Below are 12,232 nucleotides of genomic sequence, written 5' to 3' on the forward strand. Positions count from 1 at the left end.
GTGTGGACCCAACCATCAGGCACGGGCAGAACAGTCTGCACAGGTTAACGCACGGGTAAGTTTCCCTCCAATTCTTCCCTCTCTTGCGAAATGCTAAGTCTTGGCAGCTAAAAATGTCAGAAGAGAGCCCTCAAGGAGCGTCTAGGCCACATCTTGTCAAGGGATTTGCAAATATATATTCTGGGACACAGCTTCAGCATCTGCTCTGTGGGAAGATGATGCTGCAAACCCTTGGTTCCTCTCCAGTGCTTCTGTAAAGCACCCTGGATTTTTATTGTGTATGTATTGATATCATATATAAATTTTCTATTTTTTCAAAATGGGCTTTGATGCTAAAAAAAAGTTTGAAAATCTAGTCCCCCAATTTAATACATTGAGACATTAATTCAGAGAAAAAGGGTAGGGGTTTGCCCAAGGACACAGGTTAACAGTTTGGTGTAGATCTGAGTTTCTGATAATATCAGTACCACCTGGGTAATTGTTGTTTAGTTACTAAGTTGTGTCTGACTCTGTGACCCATGGACTGCTGCACACCAGGCTTCCATATCTCCCAGAGTTTGCTCAAACTCATTTCCATTGGGTTGGTAATGCCATCCAACCATCTCATCCTCTGTTGGCCCCTTCTGCCTTCAATCTTTCCCAATATCTTTTCCATTGAGTTGGCTCTTTGCATCAGGTGGCCAAAGTATTAGAGCTTCAGCTTCAGCATCAGTCCTTCCAATGAATATTCAGGTTTGATTTCTTTAATGATTGTCTGGTTTGATCTCTTTCCTGTCCAAGGGACTCTCAAGAGTCTTCTCCAATACCACAGTTCAAAATCACCAATTCTTCAGTGCTCAGCCTTCTTTATGGTCCAACTCGTATCCAAATATAATGGCTGGAAAAATCATAGCTTTGACTATATACCTTTATCAGCAGGTTGATGTCTCTGCTTTTTTAAAAGTCTGTTTATGTTTGTCATAGCTTTTCTTCTAAGGAGCAAGTGTCTTTTAACTTATTTGCTGCATTCATTGTCCCCAGTGATTTTGGAGCCCAAGAAAATAAAGTCTGTCACTGTTTCCATAGTTTGCCCATCTATTTACCATGAAGTAATGGGACCAGATGCCATGATCTCCGGTTTTTGAATGTTGAGTTTTAAGCCAGTTTTATCACTCTCCTCTTTCATCAAGAAGCTCTTTACTTCCTCCTCACTTTCTGCCATTAAGGCAGTATCTGCGTATCTGAGGTTGTTGATATTCCTCCTGGCAGTCATGAATCCAGCTTGTGATTGATTCATCCACCCTGGCATTTGGCATGATGTACTCTGCATAGAAGTTAAACAAGCAGGGTGACAATAGATAGCCGTGATGTACTTCTTTCCTAATTTGGAGCAATTCCGTTGTTCCATGACTAGTTCTAACGGTTGCTTCTTGATCTGCATCAAGGTTTCTCAGGAGACAGGTTAGGTGGTCTGGTATTCCCATCTCTTTAAGAATTGTCCACAGTTTGTTGTCATCCACACAGTCAAAGGCTTTAGTATAGTCAATGAAGCAGATGTTTTTCTAGAATTATCTTGCTTTTTCTATGATCCAACAGATGTTGGCAATTTGATCTCTGGTTGATCTACCTTTTCTAAATGCAGCTTGTATATCTGGAAGTTCTCAGTTCATGTAATGTTGAAGCCTAGCTTGAAGGATTTTGAGCATTACCTTGCTAGATGTGAAATGAGCTCAGTTGTACAGTAGTTTGAACATTCTTTTTCATTGCCCTTCTTTGAAACTGGAATGAAAGCTGACCTTTTACAGTCCTGTGGCCACTGCTGAGTTTTCCACATTAGCTGACATACTGAGTGCAGCACTTCAACAGCATCATCTTTTAGGGTTTGAAATAGCTCATCTGGAATTCCATCACCTCCACTAGCTTTTTTTGTAGTAATGCTTCCTAAGGCCCACTTGACTTCACATTCCAGGATGTCTAGCTCTTGGTGAGTGACCACACCATCAAGGTCATCCAGGTCATTAAGATCTTTTTTTGTACAGTTCTTATGTGTATTCTTGCCACCTCTTCTTAATGTATTCTGCTTCTGTTAGGTCTTTGCCATTTCTGTCCTTTATTGTGCCATCTTTGCATGAAATGTTTATTTGGTTTTCTTAAAGAAGTCTCTAATCTTTCCCATTTTATTGTTTTCCTCTATTTCTTTGCATTGTTCATTTAAGAAGGCTTTCTTATCTCTCCTTGCTATTCTTTGGAACTCTACATTCAGTTGGATTATCTTTCCCTTTCTCCTTTGCCTTTCGAGTCTCTTCTCAGTTATTTGTAAGGCTTCTTCAGACAACCGTTTTGCCTTCTTGCATTTCTCTTTCTTTGAGATGGTTTTGGTCACTACCTCCTATACAATGTTACAAACCTCTGTCCATAGTTCTTCAAGCACTCTCTAATCCCTTGAATCTATTTGTCACTTCCACTGTATAATCATAAGGGATTTGATTTAGGTCATACCTGAATGGTCTATTGGTTTTCTGTACTTTCTTCAATTTATGTCTGAATTTTGCAATAAGAAGTTCATAATCTGAGCCATAGTTGGCTCCACGTCTCGTTTTTTTTCTGACTGTATAGAGCTTCTTCGTCTTCAGCTGCAAAGAACCAATCTGATTTCAGTATTGACCATCTGGTGATGTCCATGTGTACAGTCATCTCTTGTGTTGTTGGAAGAGGGTGTTTGCTATGACCAGTGTGTTCTTTTGACAAAACTCTGTTAGCCTTTGCCCTGTTTCATTTTGTGCTCCAAGGCCAAACTTGCCTGTTACTCCAGGTATCTCTTGTCTTCCTACTTTGTTTTCAAATCCCCTGTGATGAAAAGCACATCTTTTTTTGGTGTTAGTACTTGTTAGACATACAAATTACTGAACCTCACTCCAGATCTACATCAGAATGGTTGACAGTGGCCAGCAATCTGGTTTAACAAGCCCTTCAGGTAATTCTGAAGCACACTAAAGTCTGAGTTGCTCTGGTGTAGAGGAAGAAGCTACCCAAAAATATAGGTTCCAGGCCTTGGAAGAAAAGAGCTGTGATGAACCTAGACAGCAAATTAAAAAGCAGAGACATCACTTTGCTGACAAAGGTCCATATAGTCGAAGTTATGGTTTTTCAAGTAGTCATGTATGAATGTGAGTGTTGGACCATAAAGAAGGCTGAGCACTGAAGAATTGCTGCCAACCCCAAATATTCTTTGGAAGGACTGATGCTGATGCTCCAATATTTTGGCCATCTGTTGCGAAGAGCCAACTCATTGGAAAAAACCCTGATGCTAGGAATGATTGAGGGCTGGATGAGAAGGTGGTGACAGAGGATGAGATGGTTGGATGGCATCACCGACTCAATGGACATGAATTTGAGCAAACTCTGGGAGATAGTGAAGTACAGGGAAACCAGGCGTGCTGCAGTCCATGGGGTTGCAGAGTTGGACACGACTGAGCGACTGAACAACACACTCTACCACTTAATGAGAACAACCTTCAGCAAATCATGCCACAGTTTCTTCATTTGTCAAAGGAGGATATTTGCCTCATGGGCTTGTAAAGATCAAAAAGATCATAGATATGAAGTTTATCTTAAAGCTTAGTATGTGTGATTTCTGTGGATTCATGCCAGGGTTGGTAGCCTTGAACTCAGGACTCAAGTCTTCATATAACCCAGGAAAAAGTGCTCTTCCGTAGCCCTCAAAGACTGACCTAAAGATGAGAAGTAGGCTACTGAAGCCCATTTCTAATTCAGGTCCATGGAGAGTAAGAACCAAGGGTCGTTGTTGGTTGGAGTCCTCCTGAAACCTGAGATTTCTGAAGCCAGGTTCATGGAAGAGCAGATGCCACTGTGATAAAGGGCTCACTGGCTTGAGAGCAGTGAGGCCTGGGGTTCTACTCTTGGCCCTGTTCAGCCTCAATCAAATCTCTTCAGTTCTTGGTGCCTCAGTTCTCATACCTATACCTTGATGGAGTCCATGCAGCTGAGCACTCCTCACAGTCCCCACGTGACTTCTCTATGAACTATAGGATTCTCTAGGCTGCTTCTAGCTCTGATATTCTGGCTAAGGCTCAGCAGATGATGTCTCTGTGGACCTGAGACTATTCAGCGGGGAAACAGTAGGTCATTTAGAGAAATAAGCCTGACCCCTTATCCCTCCACCAGGTTCTAACCCACCAGTTGGAGGCCTGGACCAGCCCAGCCCTGTTGGAAAAGCCAATTGATTTGCACTTACAGCTGTGTTAGTATTAAAAAATTAGAGGGCATATATTTACTGTGAGGGCTTCCCCAGTGGTTCAGTGGTAAAGAATCTGCTTGCAAATGCAGGAGACGCAGGTTCGCTCCCTGGGTCGGGAAGATCCCCTGGAGAAGGAAATGGCACCGCACTCCAGTATTGTTGCCTGGAGAATCCCATGGACAGAGGAGCGTGGCAGGCTACAGTCCATGGGCTCACAAATGACTTAGCGACAAAACAAAAACAATGTTTACTGTGACAAAATTCAGATGAACTCATTTGGGGAGATCCCTCTTATTGTTTATCTCAAGATGCAAATCCAAGGACAGAAATCTAAATTTTTAGGAGCTGAGTGTGTATTTGTAGATGTGGTATGGCTTTTGTTAGTGATATATGTAAAGAAACAGAGCCATTAGTGGTTAGTAAACAAAAAGTTTATGCAGTAATTAAATGTAGTTACAGTTCATTGTTAAGAATACAGCATTTTCCATCATGATTATAAGTGAAACAAAACCTCATGAAGTAGTCAGCACATTCATGCTAGTGAGAACATATTGCAAAACATTGCACATGCATTTCAGGTGCAGACAAAACTGGGAACAGGATATGTTTTCACTCACCTCTGGTTAGCTTTTGCACTTTGTCATTAAGACTTACATTATGTTTGGGTCAAACAAAGAACCCAAAGATATTTTATAAAAGCTTACAGCCATTATACAGTATCATTTAATCCCACAAATGGATAAAGCAAACTTCTATAGCTCAATGATATGCAAACCAGGACTAAAAGTAGTCAATCTGCCTATGTATATAGCTAGCTACACTATGATAGATATGGAATATGTGAGTCTTTTGGCATCAACTACTTAGACAAGTTCCCAAAATATACTCATTTGATTTCCAATGAGAAATAAGTGTAGTGCCATTTTAGTTGCAGGTTATGCACACCTCAGTGTCAAGCCTGAGGAGAAACCAACTAGGGGAAGGTAGAGAAGGGTTGGAAGGACACCTGAGCAGGGCTCTTTGGACAACTTGACATTACTTTCCCTGTGCAGTTCCAGACCCGGTTCCCAGAGTTAAATGAAGTGTATTGAAATTGTTGGTGCTCAAAAAGGTTGTTTATACAAAGTCCCATACTTAAAGCATACATAAAACAGTAACTGAGTGCCTCTCAAAATGAGCTCTTCTATATAAGAAGAAAACCCAGTGCCAAGAGTTAATGGATGTGTTTGAATTACTGTATAAAGATAATTTATTCTAAAATAGAAAAAATGGATTTAGAAGTATTCTCCTGGAAACTAGGAGAGAGTGTTTATATATATATATATATATCCACATTTCATTACTTAGAAGAAAAGTTTTGTATACCATTTCCATAAGGCATGTGTCATCCCCCCTTCCATTTCTTGCACCTTAAGAGAGCATGCAATGGCTGTATGTTACCTTTGAAAAGGCTCCTTTTCCTTTGAGCCATCTTACAGAAATGGTGCCCTGGATTGACTATACCACTCCAGAGTCACACTTCTTCAGGTTGAAATAAAAATAACAATAAAACAACAAAATCACAAAAAGAAAAATAAATCACAAAATCTACAAAATCTAAGGCCTGAACAAGCACAGACTTGCTATGAGTTCAGAAACTCAGTGAAAGAATTAAAATTACAAAGCACCTCTTGCAAAATATACTTCTTGAAAACCACACAAAACACTGTGCAGTAACCCCTACTTAGTACGTGGAGGTAAGTATCCTGAAGAACACACACTTAGCCCCAGGATGGAAGCTTGATCTCATTATCAAGGAAGCCAAAGGGGTTTCAATGTTTCTTTGTATTTGCTGTTTTATAATTGCAGACAAAATGGAACAGTCAAGTGTGCAGACCTCAATATAAACAAGCTCAATTTATGCATTCTTAGTTGTACAGCTCCATTTATAGGTTCTTACAGAAGAACAACTAACACTAACAATTTTGTACACAAAATCTTTTTCAAGGACATATGAAACTTAATAGGCTAAAGAGAAACTTATGCCATATAGTGCTTGAAACTGCACAATATCTGTTGCACATAGTAATCAAGAGGCCTTGAAAAATTGTCTTTGTCTATAAACTACTGCCCTTTGTAAATAAAAGCTCCCTCATGATCCTGGGCTACTCCCTTGTGACACACAGTGCCACAAACATCATAATGAAAAATCAGTACCAAACCTAGTTTAAGATGAATTTTGTACATTTGTTTCTATACAGTCAGGAGAAAAAGAGATACAATTTGTATCAACAGAAGGTCATTTCTGGTTATTTGAGGCATTGCTCCTAGCTGCTTTGATTCATACACATTTTATGAGAAGAATGACAATTGGTTTTAGGAAATAAATACATATGCTGCCTTAAAAAATATTTCCTGTATTGGGAGGAGCTTACAATTTTTTTTTGAGTGCTGAACATAAACATGTTCCAGATGAACTGTATCTGAGAAGATTAATCTTGTGTTTCTCTGTACAGTGTGCAGCTAGTGGGTACTGGGGTACCATTGATGGTTTTTGTAGGAAGGTGAACTAACTGGCACGAAGGCAGTAGAGTCATCTAAAATTGTCACATACCCTGACTTAGACATGGGACACATTTAGAAGGTCCAAGAAGTTGAAGGTATGAAATGGTGTTTGTGTGAAACAGGAAGCACTTCACTCTCCATGGACCTGCTGCTGCTGCTAAGTCGCTTCAGTCGTGTTCAACTCTGTGCAACCCCATAGACAGCAGCCCACCAGGCTCCCCCGTCCCTGGGATTCTCTAGGCAAGAACACTGGAATGGGTTGCCATTTCCTTCTCCAATGCATGAAAGTGAAAAGTGAAACTGAAGTCATTCAGTCGTGTCTGACTCTTAGTGAACCCAAGGACTGCAGCCTTCTAGGCTCCTCCATCCATGGGATTTTCCAGGCAAGAGTACTGGAGTGGGTTGCCATTGCCTTCTCCACTCTATGGACCTACCTGGCAGAAAATACTTTTACTCCTCAGAACGCTGGGAGATAGAAAGATCAAAGGGTAGGAGATGAATGTGAACTGTGGTAAAATGAAGAGAAACACCGAGAGGAAGTTTGATCAACCAGGACAGAGACAGAAAGCCAGAAAGCAGCATGCAAGCCGTTATCAAACCACCAGAAATAACCCTGACTACAGGCTCACATTCGGAGTGTTTCACAGTAAGAAACATTTATAGGCAGTGTCACACCTTCTCATGAAGAAACAAAAGGCCAAGACCAGGCCTTCTCAACTTTCATGAAAAAAACTACCATAGAAATTAGCAAGTTCCAGCTCAAGAAATAGTGAGCTGGTCATGGTTCAAAATGTTGCAATATACAATGGATTTAAAAAGGGGTTTATTTAGTGCAGCTGTTTAAAAAAACAAAAACAATAAACGCCTCTTCTAGAGGCATTTAGCTACAAAGGTTCCCACCCTGAGCAAGATACAAGTTGCCCATATAGTGCTGTCAACCCAAAGTCCTGCCTTCCTTAGTAATCCATTTAAGAATTACCTAAGGTCAAGTGCACCCTCTGCATGCATTTGAAGTATGTAACTGAGCCAGCTATTAGCAAAGATGTAGTATCCCCTTTTGGAAGCTTTTCCACCTAGAAAATCCCCTGATTTTGTTTCCTAAAGAAGTTCTGCTCCACCAATGATCGACCTTATTGCCCAAAGGTTAGATGGCAGGAGAAAGTGGATTACATGATGGTGCACTGACCTTCAATACATTTCATCCTGTGATATTGAATACTGCATAGGTCGGAAGTCCAAAGAGCATCCATTGGACCCCCCTTGAATGCAGCTTGTTGTGTTTGTCATTTAATCTCCTGGGATTAAGGGAAGGAAATTCTGGTAGTAAATCCCTTGGTCCTGGTCCAACTCTTCTGTGCTTGTCTAGCACACGCAACTACTATGCTTGGAACTTGAGAGTATCAACTTGGAACTATCCATCACCTCTTCTGCAGAAGAAAGCTTCAATCTGATCCCTAATTTACTAAGGTGAAGAGACTTAAAAGTGAAGAACTCTCAATATATGTTGACAAGTAAAAAGTGCAAAGGAAATAGAGCCAGTTTGCTCTGGTGCCTAAGAAAGCAATATTCAAATATCGGGATATAGTTTCACTTTCAAAACTAGTTGAAACTATGAAATATGATGTAAAATCATCAAGTCAGACTTGTGATCTATACAGCTGTAGACTAAAGACTGTGCAAAGTCCATTTTTTTTTTATCACCACTATACAAAAGGTTATACACACATCTCAAACTAAATACATACAGTCATACATGCAATATAATTGCTAACAATAGGTTTGAAATATAGCTCTAGAAACTTCAATGTGACCCTATATCTCAGTTAATAAAGGTATTGAATGGTCAGATATCCATGCAATAAAGTATGTCTTTACTTTTAAATAGATTTAAATATTCTTATTAAAAATCCTAAATGGATTGATCCTGATACTCTTGCTCTCTAAATTAGATATGTCATTGATACTTCATAATATAGAGTGTGTGACTAAGAAAACAGTTGGTAATGGAGTCCCTTGGGGCCTCTTGCATTTAGGCCTTTCCCCTGGGTTTTGTCCTCCATTACCTGCATGGTGCAATGCAAAAGGGTATAGGACTTGGAGTCAGAGGACTTGGGTGTGAGTCTTGACTTGGTCACTTGCTAGCAGTGTGACTTCAGCAAGTTACTTTTAAACTCACTGAGCTTCAGTTTCCTTGTCTAGAAAACAAGACATTAGTAAGACTTTCCTCACAGGGTTGTTATGCACTTCAATGACAGTCTGTAACTTGTAAAGTGTAACACAAAATTATTAGTTACTATTATCATAGTATTAGTGCATTATTGGTATTCATATTTATATAAAGAAATAAGTCCTATGTCATGTCAATGTGCAGCCCTAAGCTTAGAAACAATCAAGGCTGCTAGTTGCTGGGCATCTGCTGTGTGGGGATTCTTCTCCATCACTGCAAGAACAATGTTTGAAGGGAAAATATTGCAGAGGTTCTTGTAGGTCTGATACTGGTGCTCTGGGATCATTTGCTCCCTGGAATCATTGCACATTCCAACCCAAGGATTCATCCAAAGCTGCTCCATCTTTTCAGGCACACTCCGTACCATGACTGGCTCATAGCATGGTTGCATGAGGCTGTTACTCAAGGGATAGGAGTGGTAGCCATAGGAGTCAGTTGCACAGGGCAGTGGGTCCCAGCTGGCATGCTGTTCCCGACACAGAGGAGGACGTCTTTGCCTCATGGGATTGTTCTCATATAGGCGAGAATCAGAAATGCTGTCCATCCGAGTCATCACCAGGGCACGTCCTGGCTGGGGGGTTGCCCCAGGATGGATATTGGGAGGCATGGGATAGTCTCCAGGACAGCTGGAGCGTGCTCCATTTGTTGGGTGCTGGGCATGCAGAACTAAGTGGGAGACTGATTGCTTGTGGGGGCCTTGCTTAGAGTCTTCTGGGCCATAGCTCTGCACTCGCGTTAAGGCTTCATGGTAACCATGAGGAAAAGGCTGAAGATGGTTCTGAGATGCTGAGCGATGCAGCTTCAGACTGCCTTCAGGATGAGTATCAGCTACAGCCAAGTACAGGTTGTTGTAAGAGGAATAGTTGTCATTCCTGGTATGGCTCATACGATTGTCAGGACAGAGGTTGGGATTCCGGGCATACAACCCCCGGTCTGCTTCAGCCATGTAGTACTCTCGATTATGCATGCTGTTGATGTTCAGTTTGGAGAAGTCGCCTAACACTGAATAGTAGCTGTGGTCCCCTAAGGGCTCAAACTTTGGGTATTGCTCAGCATAGCTAATAGGGGTCCCATGGCTATTGGTAACCAGGATGGGTGGGTACTGCATGCTGGTCATGTGCTCCAATGAGGACTTCTGGTGGGAGAAATGAGAGGATCCTGGCACTGGGCTGCTGGCTGAACGGGTGTTGAGGGCACCCACTGCATGGCTTTTGGGGGGTGGGATTGTGGGGACACTTAAAGCAGTCACAAGTGAGGGGACAGAGCTGGCCTCAGGCTTACGGGCAATGGACAGCCATTCCTCAGGCTCCACAGCCACGGACCGGATGCTGGGATCCGATTGACGCTTGGGGGTCACGCGTTTGACTTCTGAGGTTATGTCACCTTTGGCACTAGACAGCCCTGTGCCACACTTGGCCAGGGTGCCTTCACTCATGGTTTTTACTGTGGACAGTTTGGCACTGATGCGGAGCTCATCAGCCACCGAACGCTGCGGTTGGTTGGCCCGCTCCGGATGGTAGTATTTGCACTTGTGGCCGTAGGTGCATTTTTTGCCTGAAAAATAATGCCCTGGGGTAAGACTCTCTCTCACAGTGGTGCAACTCTCTGTGCCAGAGGCTGTTTTAACAATCTGGTCACTCAGGTTAGAGTTTTACTTTTGGGGTTTAAGATATAAAACTAACTGTTCTTAAAGACGGGAGACAGACAACACCATAGTGGCATCACACACTGTGAGTGGAGAGGAAAGAAGTGGAAACCTAGGGAGGAAACTCCAGTGGGAAAGGTAAGAGTTGTCATTGAACAGTCTTCATTTTCCTGAAATTCACAACTTTGTCTAGGCATAACGTGCATGCTGAGGCAGTGTAGAGCAGTAGCAGGCAGAGTGGTTCAGTGCAAAGAGCATTGGCCTGGAGGCTGGTCAGATCTGAGCTTTAATTCCAGCTATGCCACTTACTAGCCATGTGACCTTGGTAAGTGATTTTTAATTTCTGTGCCTCATTTTCCTATTCTGTAAACAAGGTTCATAATAATGTCTTTATTATAAGGTCATTGTGAGGATTAAATGAAGATAGTAAACATGAAATATTCTATGATATGAATAAATGATAGTTGAGAACAAACACCTAGATGTCTTATAAATAAATGATTATTCAAAAACAGTGAACATTCAAATTTGCCTCAGACCAGGCAGCATATGTCTTACTGTTAGGCTCATAAACTTTGTGTCACAGGGACTTGCATAAGATCATGAAAGCACTCTAGAAAACTATATATATTTATTTATTTTATTTTAAATTAATTTATTTATTTTAATTGCAGGCTAATTACTTTACAATATTGTAGTGGTTTTTGCCATACATTGACATGAATCAGCCATGGGTGTAGAAAACTATATTTAAAATAGGAAATGAAGATAAAGTTTGGAAGCAAACTGGAAAGTGCAGATTGGAAGAAAAGGGTAATATTGACAGAGGGTGCAGTCACCTGCCTGAAAGACACATCCTTCTTGGGGCCAAATGCAGTTTGTCATTGGCCTTTCTTCTTCCACAGATCAAGTAAGTTTCTGCACTTCCCTGCCCCCAACAACACTACTCAGGACAGAGACAGTTAGAACACATGAATCATTTTAACTAGTGACAATTATTCTTTCCTTCAATTCTAGTTATCTGTTTCTCAGGAAATTTCTAGGATGGTTCTTTAAATGTCTAATTGAAAATATATGAAGACACAGACTTTAACTCACAGAGAGTGGACAAGCCAGGATTTTCCCTTTGAAAGGGAAAGCTTGAAGAGAAAAGTATTCACAGACTTCTTCAGTTTTGCATATAGGTACTCACCATAAGGACATGGTTGCTTCTTGTGTTCAGGAACAACGGGTCTCTTTCTTAAGAAGTTTTCAAGGCTTGGCCCATGACGTCCTAAAGGATCATCTGGAGGCATAAATCTGAAAGCAAGCAAGCAAGAGGTAAACTATCCCTTCTCAGGAGTTCAGGCCTTCATTACATGTTGCTTATACTATTGTTATAGCCTTCTAATAGCCCTTTCTGCCTCAAGTTTATCTTTTGCTAAGTCTGCAGTTCTTCCCTCTCTTTCCACTTGAACACAAGAAAGGAATGATTTTTCCCATACATCATTCTTCTGTGGATTATAAGTTCCAACCACACTGACATGTCTGCCGGTTCCCCCAATGTGCAACACATTTTCACATCTTTATAGCTTTATTC

At 41.2% G+C, this 12,232-nt stretch overlaps 1 protein-coding gene across 3 annotated transcripts in view; it reads right to left on the reverse strand.

Moving 5' to 3' along the window:
* Positions 1–4,650: 4,650 nt before the first annotated feature.
* ZC3H12B (zinc finger CCCH-type containing 12B) overlaps positions 4,651–12,232 on the reverse strand; it is a 605,593-nt gene continuing 598,011 nt past the window's right edge. For all 3 annotated transcript variants that reach the window (XM_070784196.1, XM_070784198.1, XM_070784197.1), the window contains 2 exons: positions 11,846–11,952; positions 4,651–10,562 (listed from right to left, as the gene is read on the reverse strand). In XM_070784196.1, coding sequence (XP_070640297.1) covers positions 9,142–10,562; positions 11,846–11,952 — 1,528 coding nt within the window. In that variant the 3' untranslated portion in view covers positions 4,651–9,141. The remainder of the gene's footprint in view (positions 10,563–11,845; positions 11,953–12,232) is intronic.

The sequence above is a fragment of the Bos indicus genome, chromosome X (genome assembly GCF_029378745.1).
Source record: "Bos indicus isolate NIAB-ARS_2022 breed Sahiwal x Tharparkar chromosome X, NIAB-ARS_B.indTharparkar_mat_pri_1.0, whole genome shotgun sequence".
In the NCBI taxonomy this organism is placed as follows: Eukaryota; Metazoa; Chordata; class Mammalia; order Artiodactyla; family Bovidae; genus Bos; species Bos indicus.